The 21,900-nt window shown below is 37.8% G+C and overlaps 1 protein-coding gene across 1 annotated transcript; it reads left to right on the forward strand.

Moving 5' to 3' along the window:
- Positions 1 to 250: 250 nt before the first annotated feature.
- LOC126810523 (phenazine biosynthesis-like domain-containing protein 1) lies at positions 251 to 20,591 on the forward strand. The gene is made up of 10 exons (XM_050535638.2): positions 251 to 422; positions 2,600 to 2,707; positions 6,830 to 6,926; positions 9,243 to 9,341; positions 12,571 to 12,680; positions 13,044 to 13,073; positions 13,517 to 13,605; positions 16,438 to 16,631; positions 17,107 to 17,169; positions 17,530 to 20,591. The coding sequence occupies exons 2-10, from the start codon at positions 2,609 to 2,611 to the stop codon at positions 17,637 to 17,639; spliced, it is 891 nt and encodes a 296-aa protein (XP_050391595.1). The 5' UTR covers positions 251 to 422; positions 2,600 to 2,608; the 3' UTR covers positions 17,640 to 20,591.
- The last annotated feature ends 1,309 nt before the right edge of the window (positions 20,592 to 21,900 follow it).

Here is a 21,900-nt window from a genome sequence, read left to right on the forward strand (position 1 = left end):
AATATTCTCCTGTGGGGTATGTTTAGCCTCATTCATCGGGTCGCCTCATTACAAACGGCGCTCTAAAGCGACTCGTGTGCCAATTTTAAATTTTTCATTTTGTCTTAAATATTGGATATCAGAAGCCTGTTCTTTCATGGTAAGATAGCAACATCAATGTTGATTTAAATTGACAAATAAGCCTTGTTTGCAATGTCGAAGACTGTGGATAATATTGAGTTAAATACTTGCCTCCTGTACTGCGTCCACATTTCGAATGAGGGCGTATAATGATGAGAGATAACCTGTGTCGTAGTTCAACTTAAAATGAGGTCGCAGCGAAGCCATTGACATTATTGAAAGAGTAGGCTATGACATATGATTAGCCCATTGTTATCAGATAAGAAGTGGTAGCCTTTTCACATTTTATTCTTTATAAAAAGGTAGGTCTCACAGTAGCTATACTTTAACCTTCAGGTAACATTGAATTATAGTATGTTATATTATTTTGTCACAAATTATATTGGTGCTCTCGCGGGCCATTGATGGATGAGGTATATGTGGATCTTTCCCCCAGATAGGTCAGGGTCAGATATTTTTGACTACACGTATATGGTTATTTAATACAATATTATTCATAGGAATCATTTTATTTTGATACACTTATGCAGTGCTTCTCAAAGTCAAATATACGAAAGAAATAGTGCGACTAAATAATATACGAGAGCATCGCTAACGTTACAATATACGTCCACATTCCATCTTTGATTGATATGGTACTTTTTAAAATGAAGAGAATGAAATATGAAATGGCTTTATTATGATCAGAGGCAAAGAAAGCTAGGCGTTGGGTTTGTTTTGCCAAATTTACAGACAAAATACTAACAAAAAAGTGGGTGTGACACTGCCCCATGAGGTCGGGGCAAGCATCAAAATAAATAGTTGCTGTCTTTACGGTATAAGGAATAAATATGCAAAGTTCCAAGATGATCCATTCAGAATTGCAGGGTTGGATATGAAACAATGTACCACCCTGTTATTGAAGACAACATCAATAGTTGCCGTCCTTAGGGTATAAGGAATAAGTATACCAAGTTCCAAGATAATCTATTAAGAATTGTGGCCTTCTAGCGCTAAAGGCAAAAAGTGGGCGTGGCTTTGCCCCTGGGGATCGGGGCATTCACCAAAATCAATAGTTGATGCCCTTAGGCTATAATGTATACATATGCCAAGTACCAAGTTGATCCATTCAGAATTCCGGCCTGTAAACGATAAACACAAAAATTGGGCGTGGCTCTGCCCCAGGGTGTCGGGACATGCAGTTGTCGCCCTTAGGCTATAAGGAATACATATCCCAAGTTCAAAGACAATCCATTAAGAATCGTGGTCCGTAGGCAACTCACAGAGACACAAAGAAAAAAATGGGCATCCTTAGGGTATAAGGAATAGGTATGCAAGGTTTCAAAAGGATCTGTTAAGAATTGCGGCCAGTAGGCGACACAAAGGGCACACAAACATTGGGCGTGGCTCTGTCCCAGGGGGTCGGGCATGTCCCAGAAATAATAGAGGTCAGCCTTAGGGTATAAGGAATAAGTAGTATTAACAAAGTTTTCAAGACGATCGATTAAGCATTGCAGGCTGTAAGTGACATACAGACACACAAAAAGAAAATGGGCGTGGTTCTGTCCCTGGGGGTTGGGCATACACCACAAACGATAGGGAAGTTCCTTAGGATAGAAGGAATAAGTCTGCAAAGTTTCAAGGTGATACGTTAAGAAATGCGGTCTGTAGATGACAAACAAATAAATACAAGAAATGGGCGTGGCTCTGCCACTGGGGGGCGGCATACACCAAAAACAATAGGGATCATTCTTAGGGTATAAGGAATTCATATGAAATTTTTTCAAGACGATCGATTAATAATTGTGGCCTGAAGGCGACACACAGATACACAAAAAGAAAATGGGCGTGGCTCTGCCACTGGGGGTTTGTCATGTTTGGCGTCACTTCCCGTTTCTTCACGTGCTTGTTACACATCTCCCGTAGCAATGATCTCTGTGTTAAGATTATATTTGGAATGCATTTATGACTGACACCAATATTGTCCTTTAACAAAAAGTTTCAGGGGCGGATCAAATGCATGGTCTATATCGTCTTTTTGGCATGTATACATACACACCGAGCTTCTTAAAGCGAGATATCCAATTTTTATGAAGTAATACGATGAGTTTGCGGTGTTACATCTATGCTGGGTTCAAATCATGACGTATTTACGGTACTTGCGTGTATTTTCTCAGCACCGCGGGTAAAGTTTATTAATCCCAAACATAAAAATCTACTTAACTTAAAATGCCTTTTTAAAGACATAGGGGTGGTGTAAGTACCGCGTAAGTGGTGGGTTTAAGGAAAAGCAATTTGAATAAATATTGTTTGTGGAAAGAAAAGGAAAGTTATTGCAAGGATAAAGAGGTGCAGGTCGCTAACTGCATCAGGCAGACATACTTGTCACATTGGGCTGTTTTCTTTTTCTTTGTAAAGATTGGGTACGCCTAAAAAGTAAAGGTTGGTAAAGTTATTCTGGCAAGTGATGTTTTTTATATTTTTTGTTCGTTTATCACAGATTTTAACAATGTCAAATTCGGATATAACACTTTATAAGTTGGATGTGTTCGCGGACACGATTTTTGCGGGAAATCCAGCAGCTGTGTGTGTTTTGACATGGGGATTGGTAAGTAATATTATTACTCAAATAGTATCTACAGAATTCCATTTGGGCAGTGCTCTTTAAAGTCTTTGATCACCATTTGAAGGATTTTTAATCCCATTACAAACTACATTAAAAGGAATATCCGTCCATAAATGATTCAATTTCGTTCAGTATTTATAAAGATATGATGAATTGAAAATTTGTCACCCACCTCCACCTATAATATCCCCTGAAATCTTGAGATCTACAGAGTTCTCGGTTGCGATGAGAAGCGGCAGTTGAGAGCTCTGCAAAGTTTTCAAAGTTTTCCTATTTTATCTTTTATCTTTTGGATATTTTATGTGTTATGCACTGATTTGATTTTTTTTATTTGAATGGGGTGATATTGTTAATGACCAAGTTGTTGTGTTTTAATGGCTAATAAAGTGGTGTATTCATCGTAGACTCTCTACACCTTGAACAATGAACAGTGTCATCAACTGAACACTACTCTGATTAACTCTCTTAAACTACTTAACATATTTAAATTCAAGAAGGTGAAAAGAGGATGTAGAGCTGTAAAAAGAAATCATTATACAAAAAAAGTCTGAAGTTATGCTTGATCAATATTCGACCACTTAATGGTAAAACAATTCAGCTCACTTAACATTTATCAGACCGTGGTTGTGAAATGGCACTACTAACAGAAACCTGGCTGAAAAGTATTACCAGTGGTACATTTATCAGTGAATTATTTGCCTTAGGCTACAAGCTTGAACACATCCCCGGCAAAGGTAGAGGAGGTGGGGTTGGTATCCTTTTCAAGTCTAATTTCTCTATTACGGTTAGAAAGCAGGTACAGCAGTATAACTCATTTGAATACATAAGATCTGTGGTTATATATCGGCCCCCATTGATAAAGAAAAACAAAACTATAATATCAATATCAGAATTTTTCACAGGAGAATATTTGGAAAGTCTTGTGTTAAGACCCGGTAAACTCTTAATAACTGGTGACTTCAACATTCATGTCGACAATCAGTCAGATCCCAGTGCAATACAATTTTCTAAGTTTCTCGGTTCATTCGGTTTGAGTACATATGTCAACGTACCAACCCACATATTAGGTCATACTCTTCATTTAATACTAACAAGATCTGGTGAAATTTATATTACTGACTTTGATGCTTTAGATTCTCATCTTAGTGACCACCTTGTTCTCGATTTTACAGTTCCATTTATTAAAGCATCCACCACGGCCCCAAAAACTAATCAATACAAAAGCATTGATTTAAATGTTTTTTCGGAGGGCATAAAAAACTCAACAATACTAAATTCACCATCAGCAGGCGCTGACATACTAATCGAAAATTATAATAAGGCTATACAGAATATCATTGATAAACATGCACCCGTGATATCTCGAACTATTCTCATTAAACCTAACTGTCCCTGGTTCAATGGCGAGATACGCGATGCTAGGAAACGAAGGCGCAAGGCAGAGAAGTTGTGCAAGAAAACAAGACTCCATATCCATAAAAAGATCTATCTATATATACAAGAAGTAAAAGCTGTTTCTAATCTGGTCAAAAAATCGAAAAAAGTATTCTATAATATGAAAGTAGCTGAGTGAGGAAAAGATCACAAAAATTATTTAAAACTAAAACACTTATTAACTCATCTAATAACAACAACATTCTCCCGGACTACAACTCTCCTGTTCAGCTGGTAGACAGATTACTTTAATGACAAAATTGCCAATATTAGACTACATATGCTCGAAAAGTAGAAGATACTCCGAAGCACCGTGCCATCACATAAATACAACTCCTTTTCTGTCTTAGAATCTTTTGAACCGTATGACACCAACACTTTGGAGGAAGTTGTTATGAACAGAAAGACAAAGTCTTGATCCGCTGTCTTGATCCGCTGCCGACCTGGATCCTGAAAGAATACATCGATGTTTTTCTTCCATCCATGCTTTCAATTGTTAACAATTCCTTGAAATCTGGCATATTTCCAAAGCAGCTCAAACAGGCAATTATAAGACCTTTAATAAAGAAAGCCAGTTTCGACCCCGATCTCTTTGAAAACTACAGACCTGTGAGTAATCTAGTCTTGACAATACTTACCAATCCACGTACAAAGAATATCATAGTACTGAAACAGCCTTGATCAAAATTGTTAATGATATCTATTTCGAATTAGATAAGCGCAGTTGCGTAATATTAGTTCTCTCATACCTGTCAGCTGCATTCGACACCCTGGACCCGGAAGATCACTTGGATCCTCTCTGGACAGAAATCGGGCTACGTGGTACAGTTTTCAGCTGGTTAAAGTAATATCTAACAAATAGAAAACAGAGAGTTTGCATAGGAGATGAATACTCTAAGGATGGTCTCCTGCCCTGTGGTGTCCCACAGGGTTCAGTTTTGGGACCGGTGTTATTCATCATCTTCACCAAACCACTGAATAAAATCGCACAGAAATATGGTCTTAGTATCCACCTTTTTGCCGACGACACACAGCTTTACATTAGCTTCGAAGAACAATCCCAATCGCACACAGTCGCAAATGTGGAGACATGTCTGCAAGAAATCCATGACTGGATGACACTTCATTTTCTAAAGATAAACAGAGATTCGTATTCTAGGAAGTAAACACCAACTGAAAAAAATTAAACAAACCACCTTTCAACCTGATGACGAGACCATTAATCCCACAAGCAAAGCAAAGAATATTGGCGCCATTATTGACTTGTACCTCTCTTTTGATAACCATATAACTACAGCCTGTTCTTCATCATATTATCAACTTTATAAACTAGGAAAAATTAAAACTTATTTAAACTCTGAAAACCTAGAACTTTTGATTTATGCTTTAAAACCACTAAATTGGATTATCAAATCGCGCTACTGTACGGACTTCCCAAATCACAAATTCAACGTTTGCAACATGTTCAGAATTCGGCTGCACGCCTACTTACTGGAACTCGGAAAATGGCCCATATCACCAAAATACTGAAAACCCTTCACTGGCTTCCTGTACATCAAAGGATAATATTTAAAATACTCATGTTGACCTACAAAGCTATTAACTTACTATGCTCCATCCTACATCAAAAATCTCATCTTCGCATATATTCCAGGAAAATGTCTACGATCATCTTCCAAACATCTCTTAATAGTACCATCCACGAGCTTAGAAATGACCAAACGTTCATTCCAGTACTCTTCAGCTCATTTTTGGAATTCACTACCCCTTCATATAAAAGAATCAAAGTCCGTTTGCATTTTCAAAACAAGACTGAAAACTCATCTGTTCATACAACACTATGGATGAAATGGAACCAAAGTGTATAACTTTGCAAGCTCATTTTGCGCTATATAAATTTGGATGTTATGTTATGTTATGTTTTAAATCCGGGGAGCCGCGGTGCGGTGACTAATTGGGCGAGGGACTCGCTCACTAACCAGGTGGTCCGTTTTTCGATCCCGGTGTTGGTCGATAAAGTAAGTTCCCCCGAATTTTCCACCGTGATTTCCACTTGTCAGTGCAGAACGGAGGGCCAGACAACGTCAGTCAGTGTCTTATGTAGTTCGGGTGGCACAAAAAGCGTCCAGTGTACAGGTTAGCGTGCACGTAAAATAATCCTTAGGTCGTATATATATATATATATATATATATATATATATATATATATATATATATATATATATATATATATATATACATGTATAGTGCCGCTTTCCGTGCAAAATTTCTCTAGTAGTACATGTATATTTATAGCTGGCTCGGTCACTGGTTCGCTCCCGGTGTTGGCCGAAAAAGTTCATTGGGTTTTCCGGCGTGTCTAATCGTTTGGATGGCACAAAAATCCGAGGTCCCGTAGGCCTATACACATTGGAGTGCACGTAAACGATCCATTAGTAGTTAAAATTCGATATAAGAGTAGGCCGTAGCGACACAGTCTGGGCAAAATTTCACTCATAGCACACTGTAGGCCCATTAAGTCCAACCCGGGAGATTATGTTTTCTTAAGTAAATTTAAAATAATCAAACTGAGTACATTTTAGCGTTGATTAAACCATGATAAATCAAAAATTATCCGAATAATTAAAATGGCGATCAGCGATTGCTTCATATGAAAGTCTATGTTCACAGAATTTATCGGATGAAACAATGATGAAGATTTCTGCTGAAATGGGATCTACTGCAGGTTTCCTATCCAGAATAAAGGAACAAGATAGTTTTAGTACAGGTTAGTCTGAATAAAAAAGGTCCCAGGGAATCCCCCCCCCCCCCCTGCTCAGCTACATAAAATTTTTTGTAAACCAAACTTTTTTATGAGAAAAGTGTCATAATCAGGGGCGGATCTAGGAATTTTGAAATTATCCGTCATTTCCTTGCATCTGTAGCCATTCCAAGAGCTATTTCCCAGACTGGTGTGTTTGAGTCGATGGTTTGAGTCATTTGGGATCCCTACAACGGGTTGGGAACGGACATATTTGAGTCTGAGAAAAGGCACTTTCGGCAGTAAAAAAGGGCACTGTCGAAAATTGTGCTTTATCCTTGATCGTCAGATGGTTCGACGGGATGGGCACTCAAAGCGCGAGATAATGATATGTGATATCACAATTAAGGCTTTGCATCAATAAAATTGAATCACAATGTCATCGTATTGATTCATAATAAAAATTGACGTCAAACAGGATGTTGGATTTCTCTGTTTAAAAAGATCAATGTGTATGTATATACGCCAAAATGACTATAGAGACCATGTATTTCTCAAAATATTTCAAGCCGAGGGGGGGGGGGGGGAAACATTTTTTTAGGAACCGGGCAAACCCCCTCCTGCAAAAATTCCTGGATCCGCCCCTGATACCTACAGCTAAACAACGGGTTAAGGGTGGGTTCGATGCACTACACGTCCTCGCTGGGTGCATGATCATGGACGTGCACATGCGACTTCTGTCTGACACTGTTTGTCAGCTCTTGAGCGATTTCATCATTAATACATTAATGGTGTTAAAGTAAAGTAAAACACTTGTTTTGTTCTTTTATTTTCATCAACTAGATCTGGCTATTTGTCTATAGTTTTTATCCACATTTTAGTGAACAAGCATGGATAACAGTCATGTACAACGCCAACGAGCTTGTCATTTGATCACAAATATGCAACTTCTATGAATGTGGACTTTTGAATAGAGAGATTTTCTTTTATTTCCATGCTGAACCATTTTCCCCAACTGCATGTACAAAATAGACCACCAAACGTCTGTCTATATTTGTTGACCTGGTCAGATTAATATGGAATTTTCGTACTATTACACTATTCCACGATATTTATCAACTAATGAGGCATCCGTATTCATCAAAACATTAAACATTTGTCTCATTAGTAAGAGATAAACCTTGCCAAAACTTTGAGGGTCCATTTTGTACCACTCTCCCTTTGACTCCTTATCAGCTGGTAGCCGGCGAAAGTTTTTTCGTTTCATGCTTGACCATTTCTTGGCTTCCGCGTCTGTCAATGATACGCTTTGAGGGTAGTTTCTCTATGAAAAAGCGATTAAGCTTGGGTACCTCTCGCTAAAATGCCGGCAGAATCAGTTAGACGGCCAAATTCAAAATGGAGGCCAAATTTGGCGCTAAAAATATGAAATATATTTGGCTTCTGAGGTGGCTATTCCTATGTTTTAAGGGTCTCTGAATAGAAATATCAAATTCAAAAATTTACCCGGCCACTAGTTTGGACAATATGCCTGAAAAATCCAAGATAGCCGTAAATAGAAACAATATGGCACAAGTTTAATCAGGCTATGAAGCAGCTATGGATCCGTACTCTTTAGCTGCGGATCATTTGATGGGAACACCCCCACTGTGGCTCTCAATTTGTAACTATCACTCCAATCAACGAGAACGGGTCAAAATTGAATTCCTCGACACTGAAAACATACAATTTGACACCAAACATGGGCATAGCTGAAATGAAAAAAAATCTTAGGAAGAAATGGCCTTTTCGGCCATATTGGCCAAACAAGTGGCCGGATAAATTTTTGAATATGATATTTCTATTTCGAGACCCTTAAAACATACTAATAGACACCTCAGAAGACTAAATTAAATAATTTTATATTTTCCCGCCTAATCTGACCGCCATTTTGAATCTGGCCCTCCAGCGGTTACCGTCAGCATTTTAGAGAGAGGCACCCAAGCTTAATCGCTTCAGCAGGTTTTTGTCATATTGAAACCACCTTCAAAACAACTTCCCGCAAATTGGTCACGGATTTTAGGTCTCGTACCCAATGAAATGCGACCAGTCTTGGCTCCTAAATTGCGTTTCTAGATGGAGACAGTTTGTCAGTTGACATCAGAAAAGCAGGAAGTTAAACCCCATTTCATTTCATTAATGCCTGTAAGGTCGCTCTAAGTGTGATTTGAGCGATATAGGAAGCTCTTGCAAACTACACTATTATTGGAATATCGTATTTACCGCCTTATGAAGAGTATGCTATATAGACTCAAAATAACAAACAAAATGGGTAAATTTTAGTGATATGTCATTTTCTTTTAGCCAATAAGTTTAATCTACGGTGGTTCACGACAAAAAGTGAAGTAAAATTATGCGGACATGCAACACTGGCTACAGGAGCAGTACTTACACGTTATTATGGTAAATAATAAACTTTTTATCTCAAAACATTTAATGTACAGCAATGCTACCTTTGTCCTCCGATACGACCTTCGATGCGATTGCTAACATTCCCATTGTAGGTCAAACGGGTTGTGACTATGTGATTGTATGTTTTAGTTTTTATACGCCTACAGGTCACAATTTTTATCCGCTTGTCGAAACTTGAAATATATAGAATCCCATATTTGTCTTTTTTGAATTCAAAAAATATCAACACAAGTCGAAAATGTCAAAAAAGAACCATATCTACTGTAGAATGTGTTATTGGGTGATAAAGGTTTACATGTATATCCCAAAGATCTCCGTACCTTTCGATATTGGCATGTATCGGACTGTAACTTCATGACCGGAGACTGACAAAATGGCCGCTCCCCTTTACGCCAATAGTATAATAAGCATGTAATACAAAGGTGGTGAAAGTCAGGGATCGCGGTGGCTAAGTGGGTCAGACGCTGGCTCCTTTTTCTTGTTTTTAAAAATAAATAAATAAAATAAGATAAACAAAAATAATGCTTTTAATTAACTAAGAATGTTTTGTGCTATTCCATGATTAAAATGTATGTACAGTGTATTATGATTATGTAGTTCATGAATAAACATACTTACAAGAAAAAAAAAAAGACGCTGGCTCTCTAGCCTGGAGGTCGGGTGTTCGATCCCTGCATTGGCCGAGAAAGTTCATCCAGATTTTCCGGCGTGGTTCTCCCTTGTCAGTGATGCAGGACGGAGGGGCTGACAAGGACAGCTGTCTAGTCGTTCGGATGGGACGAAAAACCGAGGTCCCGTGTACACATTGGCGTGCACGTAAAAGATCCCTTGACACTTGGAATTCGATATAAGAGTAGGCCGTAGTGCCGCTGTCCGAGCAAAATTTCCCTCATAACACACTGTATGGCGTATTCCCGTTTTCATTAGCCCAGTTCGGAGCAAAACAGTAGGACGTTAAACCCCATTTCATTTCATTTTTTACCATAAGGTCACAATTTTTATCCGATTTTGATGAAACTTAAAATATATGTTTATATCTCAAAGATCTTGGTTCCTTTTGATATTGTCGCATGTCGGACCGTAACATCCTAGATTATGGCCCCTGATTGTACGAAAATCTCTTTTTAGCGATTGTAGTTTGCAGGTTCACGATCCACTCAATACCTGATCAGACAAATCTAACTGATTTAATAATAAAAATAATATTAGAACAAATAGTATAAATACGAATATAACAACTACAATTAATAAAATAATATTAGGACAAATGAGTATAAATACTGTACAAATATATCAACATTGATTACAATCAATGTACAAGATTACTCACAGTATTCAGTCTAATTTTATCAGCATTCGGTTGAAGTCTTCTTTGCTCTCGGTGCTTTTACTGCTTTAAAGATACGTTATGGGAGATAAAATAAAGAGCCGACAGTTCTCACTATAATAGTTAAAAACTAGATAATGTAAAGGCAATTTGCTTAAAATTTCACTCAAATTGATCCACTTTGAACCGGGAATTAAGCGATTGGAATTTCGGCCTAGCCTCGATCATCATTACTAAAGTCTGTACGATAAAAAACATAGTCTCGATCATCCATTTCATGATTAAATTATGAATGGAAGTCGAGCAGAAAATGGGATGATAAAATCCAGTAAATATCGCAGTCTAGCGATGCCATCGAGAATTGATTATGGTCTGGATAAGTTAAAGTAGCTAAGTCTCCAACTCAATATCATCCAAAATCTTCAACATTGAAATCACGATTTATTTGTAAAATTAAATCAACATTCATGTTGTGATCTTACCGAAAAAAGATGGGCTTTCGATATCCAATATTTAAGACAAAATAAACATTTTACCATTGGTACACGAATCGTGTACCATAATGCGCTTCAGCCCTAGTTGTATCAAGAGACTCGAGGGACGAGGCTAGACACATTGCACCAAATCAAACGGCGTATGTAGACTGGAATAACCAGACGCTAGAAATTTGAACTCGCTTGAGACTGCTGGCTTATTTCGCCGAACATAACTGATTTGAAATTGGAGTAAAAACGGAAACCATTGAATGTAAATCAGTTTATATACATTCATATTACAGTATTATATGCGTTGCGGCCCACTTTTGTCAATTTCTAGGTCCCAAATGTTAGCGATTTAGCTCCTTTAATTAAAGTCCAATTAATAATTTAGATAACATTTCAGGTCTAAAGAAAGATCTGCAATTGGCAGATTTAGCTCTTGCATAATGTATGTTTAAGTAGTAGTTTGTCGACAGTCCTTTACAGATGTCTTCTCGGCGTTGTCGTAGTAATTCCAAATCTGGCAGTATTACACAGGATCTTGATGACCCAAATCTGACAGGATGAATAATCCTTGAATCCGTATAATCCGACTTGGTAATAATCCACAACAATAATCCTAAATTTGGATGACAAACAGAGAGATAATTTATCTCAGAGAGATCATTTCTTTCAAAACAGAACAATAACTAGTGCAACAGCACGAAATGGCAATAAATCGAAAAAAACAGGCCACGTGGTTCAAATAGAAACTTACGATAAACGTTTAGTTCTGTACTAGGACTGGTCAGATCCGGCTTATATAGTTTTATGAATTTATTTAACTTTCCGTAACATTGTCAAATCTTCCACAACTTCCCTGAACCTTCCAACCTTTTCTAGGATCATCCAGAACCTTCCAGTTGTTTCTAAACAATGTTTCCGGAAGTTTCCATGGCTACTAGAAGTTTACATATTGACGATACTAGAATGTTTGATCGCCTAAAATGGTAATAAACGATAGATTTCGACAAATTGTCATGACCCAATCACAACATCTATTGCAAAATGTGGGCGTATCTTGTATGGCAACCGCTTGTTCCTACTTTTTATGCTTTACGACACTCATATCGCGTGGTAGTCGACATCTTCATCCGATTTAAACCCAGAAAGCTCGAAGTTGAACGTAAATTTGTCCACAAAGTTGTCACGAATAAGATGAAATGTCATGGAAGCTAGCTTTTGGGATAGATTGGAGCTGATTCACGAGGTAGAAGGTGTTATAACATTGAATTTATGATTAAAATTGGAACGCATTTTTTTCAGTTATATATGAAGTTATTGTCCCACTCTTCTTGAACTTTTTTTGTACCTTATGTAAAGAGTGGATGGTTATGTTGAACTGGCAATTACTTTTCAAGCCTCTATATTGCAGATAACCAATCTGATGGTATAACGTTTATAACAAGTGGCGGAGACCTGGTTGTCAGAAAAGAAGGAAGCAAAATAAGTATGAATCTCCCAGTTAATGTGTCTACTCCACAGGTAACACGGCAAACAAATTATCTAATGTGTAATCGATTTTGGATTTTTAACGGGGATAAGAAAAATTCAAATTTAGGACCCCTCCTTCGCTGGTAAATATGGATCTAAAACATCTGACTCTATTCCTAACATTTTCCAATCGAAACTCTTAGCATGGTCATTCAGCAACGTAGACGGGACTGATCATCTTTACAGCAGACAAAATAGGGCCTAGCGTCATTTCTGACATTGTAAAATTATTAACAATATTTAAGTCATAGTTTGTTGCAATGCTTCTTACATTTACCATTTAAAACAATGGTGATTATTAGAAGTTATTAAGAATTAATTTCTGACATTTTTTAAAAATACATTTTTTAACAGAATAAAGAAGATTATTCTAAACTTATATCAGTAAGTATCTGTATTCTTTATTTACCTGTTTATTTATTAAACAAATGATTTTTAAATACGATGATCTGTGCATGTTTTACACAACGTTTTTACGCAAGGCAATTTTTGTATGACCATTGAATTAAGTATCCATAAGATCACTGAACAGAGCAATTTTGAGAAGTGTGAATTATTATGACGTGTCAGTTATAATGCCAACTCATACAGTAGCCTGAGATTTACAGCCGTGATTATATCTGGCTAACAAAATATGCTTTAGTCCACCAATTTGCTATAGTAACTTGCAATTGGTAACTTCAACGCAGTAGTTAGTCATGCGACGCAAATACAGGAGACCAGTTATTTTTACCCTGTCACAAGTACTAACTAATAGTTTTCTTTTAAAACGATATATATTTCATGTTGTTTTATTCCCTTTCTTACTTTGTTCTTTATTTCGATAGTCGTTTGGAGATCTGCCTAATGTAGAGGAAGTTCAGTACTGTTCATCTTTAAATTATGTATTAATCGTCCTTTCTACAGGATGGACAAGGTAGCGTCTGCTTTTCTATTTCTCAGTTTGCTTTTATTTATGTCAATAGTACAGGTGCCATACTATCAAATTTAGAATATCATTTAAAATGTATTTTGACCGAGCAGCATATTATACCAGTTCGATATTACGTTGTTTTAATTTTTAACTTTTGATGACAGCGCTTGATATCCGTATCTACCAATAAGCGAGTTTCCAAGATAATTGTTTAAATCCCCCAATTATATCCTTAACCCCTAATTTCTAATTGCTTCAATCTCATCTATACAAACGTTTGACTTTTCTACTTTGTACACTAAAATTCCCCATAGTACATTAAAAGCTCGGTTAAAAGACATTATTCATAGTGTCTTTTCATCTAAATCGGGAAATGTTAGATATCAATATTTAGTTGTAAATTACAATTCCACATATTTTGTTAAGAACCATAGTGATTCCAAAAATAAATTCACCGCCAACAAGATAATTCAGATGTTGGATTTTTTAATTGATAATATCTTTTTTGAATTTGGAGGGGAAATTTATCAGCAAGTGGTAGGTATCCCTATGGGCACCAACCGTGCACCTTTGCTTGCTGATTTGTTTCTCTATTCCTACGAAGCCGATTACATACAGGCACTCGTAAAATCAAATAAACGATTAGTCAGACATTTTAATTTCACTTATCGATATATCGATGATGTTCTATCACTGAATAATCCAAAATTTAGTGATTATGTAGAATTCATATATCCTGATGAGCTCGAAATTAAGAACACTACTGACAGTGACAATTACGCTTCCTACTTGGATCTGCGTCTCGATTTTGACAATTGCCATAAACTTAGTGTTAAATTGTACGATAAACGTGATGACTTTGACTTTCCGATTGTTAACTTTCCATTTATTAGTAGTAACATTCCAATATCACCAGCTTATGGAGTGTTTGTGTCTCAGCTAATTCGTTACGCGAGAGAATGTTCATTTTATTCTGATTTTTTAAGTAGATCGAAGCATTTGTCATCTTAGCTTCAACTACAGGGATACTTGCGAACTAAACTTATTAAAACCTTTAAAAAGTTTTATGGGCGTCATATTGACTTGATTGGTAAATATAACATGTCTCTCTCGGCTATTATTCTAGATATATTTAATTGACGCGTATACAATCTCCCGGGGGGATCACGGTGGCTAAGTGGGTAAGGCGCTGGCTCGTTAGCCTGGAGGTCGGGTGTTCGATCCCTGCATTGGCCGAGAAAGTTCATCCAGATTTTCCGGCGTGGTTCTCCCTTGTCAGTGATGCAGGACGGAGGGGCTGACAAGGACAGCTGTCTAGTCGTTCGGATGGGACGAAAAACCGAGGTCCCGTGTACACATTGGCGTGCACGTAAAAGATCCCTTGACAGTTGGAATTCGATATAAGAGTAGGCCGTAGTGCCGCTGTCCGGGCAAAATTTCCCTCATAGCACACTGTATGGCGTATGCCCGTCTTCATTAGCCCAGTTCGGAGCAAAACAGTAGGACGTTAAACCCCATTTCATTTCATTTCAATCTCCCGGATAATGTCTGTCTACTACATCGTTAACACTGTTCATCACGTGCATTTTGCATACCGATAGTCCATTGGCCAATCACGCTATTTTACCGAGATTTCGCTTAATAGTTTGGATGCAGCTATGGTGGGTGTGGCACCAGGCAGGGTAAGCTTACTCTTCCGGACACCTGTTACCACTGTTTGTCGTGTATTTTGTATACGGTGAACAGTCCATATGCTGATTACACTATTTTGCCTTATTACACTATTTTGCCTATACTGTTTTTTTAGGACTTCGAATTTTGTCTAATGGTTTGGATTGTTCGTACTTGGTTTTATTTTATTTCTTGTTTATCTAGTTTATAGATATGTTTCTATTGCTCTTTTGTTACTTGTACTTATAATTATGTTATATAATATACATTACCAACGATTAAAACAATTGTCTTCTTGTCATTTAAAGGACAATATTGGTGTCAGTCATTATAAAATATGTGATAGAGCTCGTTAAATATATCCCAAATATAATTTTAACACAGAGATCATTGCTACGGGAGATGTCTAACAAGCACGTGAAGAAACGGGAAGTGACGTCAGACATGACAAACATAGGTTGTCCTTCTACATAACTGACTGAAGTAACGAGCGGTAACAGACAAACGATCGAATTTCATTTCACTGAAAATTCCGTTGAAGATGAAAAGTTGTAATATCTGACGATGAGAGGATATCTGACAATTAAAAAAAAAAGAATTGGCTGTCAGTAGATAAAAGATAACGAACAAATTAGAAAAAGTCTGTGCATTACCATGTTTTTATTAAGAACAGAATGAATAAAAACGGGGGAATGCACAGGATTTTTCTACTTTTTCTCGTGTCCCTTATCTAGTGACAGCCAATTCTATTTTTGAATTGTGAGATACCCTCTCACTGTCCCATATAATAACTTTTCAACTTCAACGGAATTATCAGTGAAATGAAATTCGATCGTTTGTCTGTTACCGCTCGTTACTTCAGTCTATGGTATAGAAGGACAACTCGTGTTTGTCATGTTTGGCGTCACTTCCCGTTTCTTCACGTGCTTGTTACACGTCTCCCGTAGCAATGATCTCTGTCTTAAAATTATGTTTGGAATGTATTTAACCAGTTCTATCACATATGCAATAATGACTGACACCAATATTGTCCTTTAAGTTAATTAAGAAACCCTAAGAAACCCCAAAAATCAGAGTTGCACAATACTGTTTCGTGCTCCTCCGTTCACGAAGCTTTGGTGGGCGTATTTGTGTTTTTGGCAACAGTATCATTTTGTAACACAGGAAAGAATTTGAAGAATGGCGGCCAGATATACCAACCATACATAAAGCAGGTGATAATGGAATATTGAAAGTTGCTGTTATTACTATGAGCGCTGATGGCGACACCGCATTCAAAGATGCAGACGGTAATAGATATGATTTTGTTAGTCGAGTTTTTGGCCCGTGGCTCGGAGCTGATGAAGACCCAGTAACAGGTGAGTCTACTATATAATATAAAAAATACTATCCACCCATTTACTTAATTTTTGTTTTCAAATTAGTTTAAAGGTGCATTATGTAAGATTTAGATAAAGAGCTTACAGTTCTCGCTATAATAGTTACAAAATAGATAATGAAAAAGGAATATGTTGACAATTTCAGTCAAATTACTTCATTCTAAACGGAGTTATGGCCGTTTGAAGAACAGTGTAGTGTCGATTGTCATTACCGTTGCTACGATATTAAACAAAGTCTCAATTACCCATTTTTAAATAAAATTATTAACTGTGTTTAAATCCGTTGAAATAAAAACATTCGATGATCTAGAGAGTTAATTATGGGCTTGACATGTGAAAATTTGAGGCCAAACGACAGATCTGCATTAGACAGATTTAGCTCTTACATAATGCATCTTTAAAGCTACAAGCTATACTGCTACTTTATTTGTAATCTACCATTAATTATTTTCAGGTTCAGCACATACTATATTAGCTAACTATTGGTCAAAGAAATTAGGAAAAATAGACTTTTATGGTAAGACAAAATGTGGGTCTTCCCTAGATCTTTACATGTTCAAACTTTAACAGTGTCTGTTATACGATTTGTTATTGTGGAATATCTCAGATGTTGAGGTGTTCTGACCTCTTCACATATAGGCGATTCAGTAGATGGCACACCAAAGTCAAGTGTCGTCAAGGTCTATATAAAACACCGTACCGTCAAAAAAAGACGGCGCAACAAATAAATTCATTGGTACTCATTGGTGATGTTCGGTCAGGACCATACTTGCATTTCTGAAAAATGGTTCAGTTCAAATTGCAAACCCATGAAAATAACATGAGGATATAATTACCGACAAATTGAATAATAACTGTAATGCCTTTTTTTTTACAGCTCGCCAGTGTTCTCCAAGAGGGGGAGATGTCAATATCCATTTACAGGGAGATCGTGTTGACTTGAAAGGGAATGTTATCAAAGTTTTACAGGGAACCATGGATCTATAATAGTTTTAATAGTTTTACCATAACCATCTGCATGTGAAGATTTACTTTTTATACCCTCACATTTTCATGTGGACGTATATTGTCGTCGCACATGTCCGTCCGGACGCCTGTCGGTCACAATTGTATCTGATCTTGACAATACTTGAAGTATGGGTTTATATCTCAAAAATCTCGGTTCCGTTTGATATGTATCGGACCGTAATTTCCTGGATTATGGCCCCTGGTTATGTCTTTAGCCTGTGGACACTCTAGAGGACACAATATTGTAATCCGATTTTAAAACCCGTTCAAATATATCACCGTAACTTCATGGATTATGGCCCCTGATTGCACAAACAATCACGGTTTTAGCTGGTAGAAACTAGACTGCATCCGATTTTGATGAAACGTGAAATATATGTTTATAACCCAAAGATCTTGGTTTCCGTCGATATTGGCGGATGTCGGACGGTAACTTCTTGGCTTATGGTCCCTGATAGTGCGAAAAATCGCGTTTTAGCTTGTGGTCCCTCTAGAAGACAATTTCTTTTTATCCGATTGTAAAAAACTGTTCAAATATATCACCGTTACACCCTAATGCAGATTGAGTTAAAATCGGACCGAAACTGGCCGCTCCTCGTATGCAAAGGGTATAATGTAATATCAAGGTTGTGGACCCTCTAGAGGTCACAATTTTTATCCGATTGTTTATATCCCAAAGATTTCGTCCCCTTTCGCTATTCGCGCATATCGGACGGTAACTTCCTGGATTATGGCCCCTGATTGTACGAAAATTCACGTTTTTAGCTTGTGGCCACTTTAGACGTCACAATTTTTTTCCGATTTTGAGGAAACTTAAAACATATGGTTATATCCCAAAGATTTCGATTCCTTTCGATATTCGTGTAATCGGACCTTAACTTCTTGAATTATGGCAAATATAAAACACCGTTACACCCGAATGACGATTGAGTTCGATTTTCGTGATAATCGGACCGAAATTGCCCGACAAAATGGCCGCTCTTCGTACGCTAATAGTGTAAAAGTATGTAATACTAATGTTGTGGACCCTCTAGAAGTCACCATTTTTAGCCGATTTTGATGCAAATTAAAAGATGTGTTTATATCCCAAAGATCTTGGTTCCTTTTGATATTGTCGTATATCGGACCGTAACATCCTAGATTATGGCCCCAGATTGTAGGAAAATCTCTCTTTAGCGATTGTAGTTTGCAAATTCACGATCCACTCAATACCTGATCAGACAAATCTAACTGATTTAATAATAATAATAATAATATTAGAACATCTCGATTCCTTTTGATATTCATGAAATATGGTCCATGGTCCCTGATTGTACGAAAATCGCGTTTAAAGTTTTTTCTCAGTCCATTTCTTGCAAAATGTGGGCGTATCTTCTATGGCAACCGCTAGTTACTTTCTCGAGTTAAGACATTATACATTAACAGGTTACTTACCTAAGCAGCATCGAAAACTAATGCAAAGGGTCTCTCACGATCCAGTATTGACCGACAAATCTGGTACTCATGAAATAATAGCTTTATAGTAGGCCTAGGGATGCTATATTACATCGTTTTTGTTTGATAAAATATGAATACTTCGTGTACAATAAATTACAGACTGCTTTTCATGTTAGGGGGGAATTGAGGTGTTTTACCCGGGATTTAGGGGTCAAGCAATACATTAAATAAAACCAATCACTAGATGAAAATCACATGACGTCATCCTGAAATCCAAGATGATTGCCAAATAGCCACCAAACTATATAAACTGTCATAATATTGTTCACGTTGGCATGACAGAACTGTGATTTTGGTGTATATACATAGGTCATAGGGGTCAACCTATCCATTAAAACAATTTACCATATCAAAAACAGTTAGCGTCATTGTGAATGAGCAGAAATTCGCCCGTATATCCGTTATCATTCGTCACATTAGTCAGTTATATAGAGAGATGACTCGTGTTTTCCTTTGGCGTTCGTCACTTCCGACTCAGGAAACCTGTATTACTCAGCTATCGTAGCAAAATTATGATCTCTGTGTTAAAATTATATTTGGAATGTGTGTAACCAGCTCTATCACATATGTGATAATGACTGGCACCAATGTTGTCCTTTAACATAACTTGCATCGACCAATCAAACAATTATGGCCTATGAGTTTGCACAGAAGACTTCAACTTGATTATCGTACACGATGAACTTTGGGGTTCACGGAGTAGAAGGCGAATACTTTAAGATTAAATGAATTGATAATTTATATGCACGGTGTCTTGACGTACAATAGGGCCAGACCGAGTAAACTGGTACCGGGCCTACTGGAACGAAATACTATACCCAGCGGCAACACGTTTAGCGAGCCAAATGAGGTTCCTGGATATTTCAGGTCGATTCTTATAGTGACAAGTCTCAGTTTATATCAATGCCAAGTAACAGTTATAGGCCTAATATCAATAGTTCTTAATAGTCTACCATGACCAAATTAGATATTGACAACCTCGTCGGTCACTACACTGCCATCATGCCCAATAGGGGCTAGATAGTAGATCTATTTACCAAGGCCATCTGCAGATTTCCCCAAGATCACGAGATGTAGACAGGGTTAGGGAACGTGATTGTTGCCTAGAATTGTGGGTTAGGGTAATGCTAGGTCTTCACGCATGCGTAAAAAAATACTTTTTCTCCAGTTCACTTATTCGAATTGGGACTCTCCAGGGAGTGTTTCGGAAAAAAATTGAACAACTATTTGTTCAGAACCCTAAGGTCATGCCTCCCCCAAAAAATCTAGGGTGCACGCCCCTAGACGTAATACAGATGACTTGAGGAGCCATGTTATGGAACCCTGCTGCGTTCACGGGGTTTTGCTACGGTGCCCGAGATACATAGAAACTGGGGCCAAATTCCAGAACCGGAAGTGCGAGAGGTCTAAAAGTTGAAGCCGTGGGCCAAAATGGCCCCATACTTCGAAGCCCCCAACGTCGGTCCCTTGACCGGAAGTGGGTCAAAATGACGCATAATGGTCATTTAACATTGGCCTTGACCTATGAGTGTCAAACCAAGGTCACCACGCGACTCCAAGGGGTTGATTTAGCTTAAGAGGCCGCGACCTCAAGGTCATCAGATCCGGTTCGGGGTTACCGAGTTATCTTCCCTTTGACCAAACCAGTAAAAACTGGGCTATTTGATTTTCCTATGGAAATTTGCCCCCAAAAATGTCTCCCGATCGGCCCGGGATTTGGTGACTCGATAGACCGACCCCACATTTGTTTTTTAAAATCTCACACCAAAAGTCAACCATGACCCGCTAGGGGCCCCGGAAATATTTCGGTTTTTGCCCCCTAGGGGCTCTTCTGATAGTGTCATGACCACCGGACCTTGACCTTCCGACGTGTCATCCCGGACCACGTGACCCCGGTAGGTCATCTGAAAGGGTCAAGGTCACCGATATATCTACCGCCCCGGGCCCGCTTGGTAAAACAAAGGTCCTGACCATGGATGGACAGTTCATTTTCATTGACCTTTCGAATGGGACCTGATCTTTGACCTTGGGATCGAAAAAGTCCCAAAATTTCATGTAGTCCTACCACCCAAACTGCACGCAGCGATATCCATCTACGTCATACGTCATTATGATCACTGCCCCAATTAGCCGCCATTTAAAACGCCCACGTGATCATTTTGGGGAGGGACTTATCGGCCGGACTAACGCTTTGTGTACACAACAGAGTAAAAATAACCCGAGCACGCACGTGTTTTATGTAAACACGTGTCTTTAGCAAAATGTAAACTTCTGCCAATCCGGTAAAAACGATATATAATATGTACTAGTGGGTAATATTGCAATAAATTCTTTATCATTGTTAACTGTCTTTAGAGTTTCAATCTGTTTATCTTTCAAAACAAGGTTAGATACTCCTAAATTTGTCTTCGCAAACAAAACCGCCTCTGTGAAATTACCTTTTATGGGCGCCGCCATTGAATAATTAGAGGACTATTTTGTGATTCGGCTTTGATTAGTTTGACATCTTTCATACACACAGCGGCTAAATAAACATATTTAATTTCATTCAATATGACAATAGAAGAGAAATAAATACTTCTAAAAATTACTAAAAGCATACTCAGTGTTTTCGACTAAAATCGTCGATGTAGGAATTAAAATGTCTGGTAATTAGCTTAGGGCCTGTTCACAGGCGGAGCTAGCTGTAGACAGGCAGCCTAAGTTTGGGATGCCTACCACCTAGACTTTAGCCAAATGGGTC

Source organism: Patella vulgata, chromosome 2, assembly GCF_932274485.2.
Source record: "Patella vulgata chromosome 2, xgPatVulg1.2, whole genome shotgun sequence".
NCBI lineage: Eukaryota > Metazoa > Mollusca > Gastropoda > Patellidae > Patella > Patella vulgata.